Source organism: Mitosporidium daphniae (assembly GCF_000760515.2).
Source record: "Mitosporidium daphniae strain UGP3 chromosome Unknown contig-442, whole genome shotgun sequence".
Classification (NCBI taxonomy): domain Eukaryota; kingdom Fungi; phylum Microsporidia; genus Mitosporidium; species Mitosporidium daphniae.
Genome location: NW_013546353.1, coordinates 1 through 803, shown reverse-complemented (window position 1 = coordinate 803; position 803 = coordinate 1). Strand labels below are relative to the sequence as shown.

Here is an 803-nt window from a genome sequence, read left to right as displayed (position 1 = left end):
TGAGCTTTTTTTGGACAGACAGGAAATATTAGAAAAGGTTTGTTAATTGATGCTATCGAAGATGGAACATATACAAGATTACACTCTTATGATTACAGCCAAGGAAAAAGTTTAAATTTAGTAATAAATCCATTTGGAGGAGGCAATGTAGGGATTGGAACTTCAAAACCTCAAAATAAATTGGAAATACAAGCAGAATTAAATACTGACAATACTGGTAAATCAGGGTTACGCTTTTCAAACTTAAATTCAAATTATTTACCTGTTAATAACCCCGGAAATGGGGTTTTATCTGTTGATCAAAACGGAAATGTAGTTTATGTTAAAAATAAAGTCTATAGGAAATGTAATGATACTTCAGATAAAAATGCCGATTTAATAAATGATGTAGACTTACCTTTAAACAATAATACATTTATCTTTAAAGATGGGGATTTGAAAAACTCAATTAGAGAAAACCGAGTTGGAATTGGTGAGTTTAATAATTGTTCTGTAAATGCAAAATTACATGTGAAAAGAGATGGTAAAATAAGGTCAATTGAGTCAAATAGAATTGGAATTTTATCAGAAATAGGAGAGACATTTTTGAGTGGAGAAGGTAATACTTTTGCATACAGAGGAGTTAACAATACAATAAATCCAAACGTGAATTATGGAGTTGATTTAAATGTTAGTAATTCTACTACGTCATATGGAATGTTTGCGTCTACGACAGGTTCAACACAAGCTTATGGAGTATATTCAGATGCCCGTGTAAATGGAAATAGTTCAAACAATTCGTTTAGTTATAGATCGGAAGAGCG

At 31.0% G+C, this 803-nt stretch overlaps 1 protein-coding gene across 1 annotated transcript; it reads left to right on the top strand.

The window, feature by feature from the left end:
* Positions 1 to 18: 18 nt before the first annotated feature.
* Positions 19 to 803, top strand: DI09_446p10 (uncharacterized protein; the record flags this gene model as incomplete). Its single annotated transcript, XM_013382105.1, has 3 exons — positions 19 to 523; positions 575 to 598; positions 620 to 803. Coding segments are annotated over 3 exons (713 nt in total), but the record flags the coding sequence as incomplete, so codon positions are not given.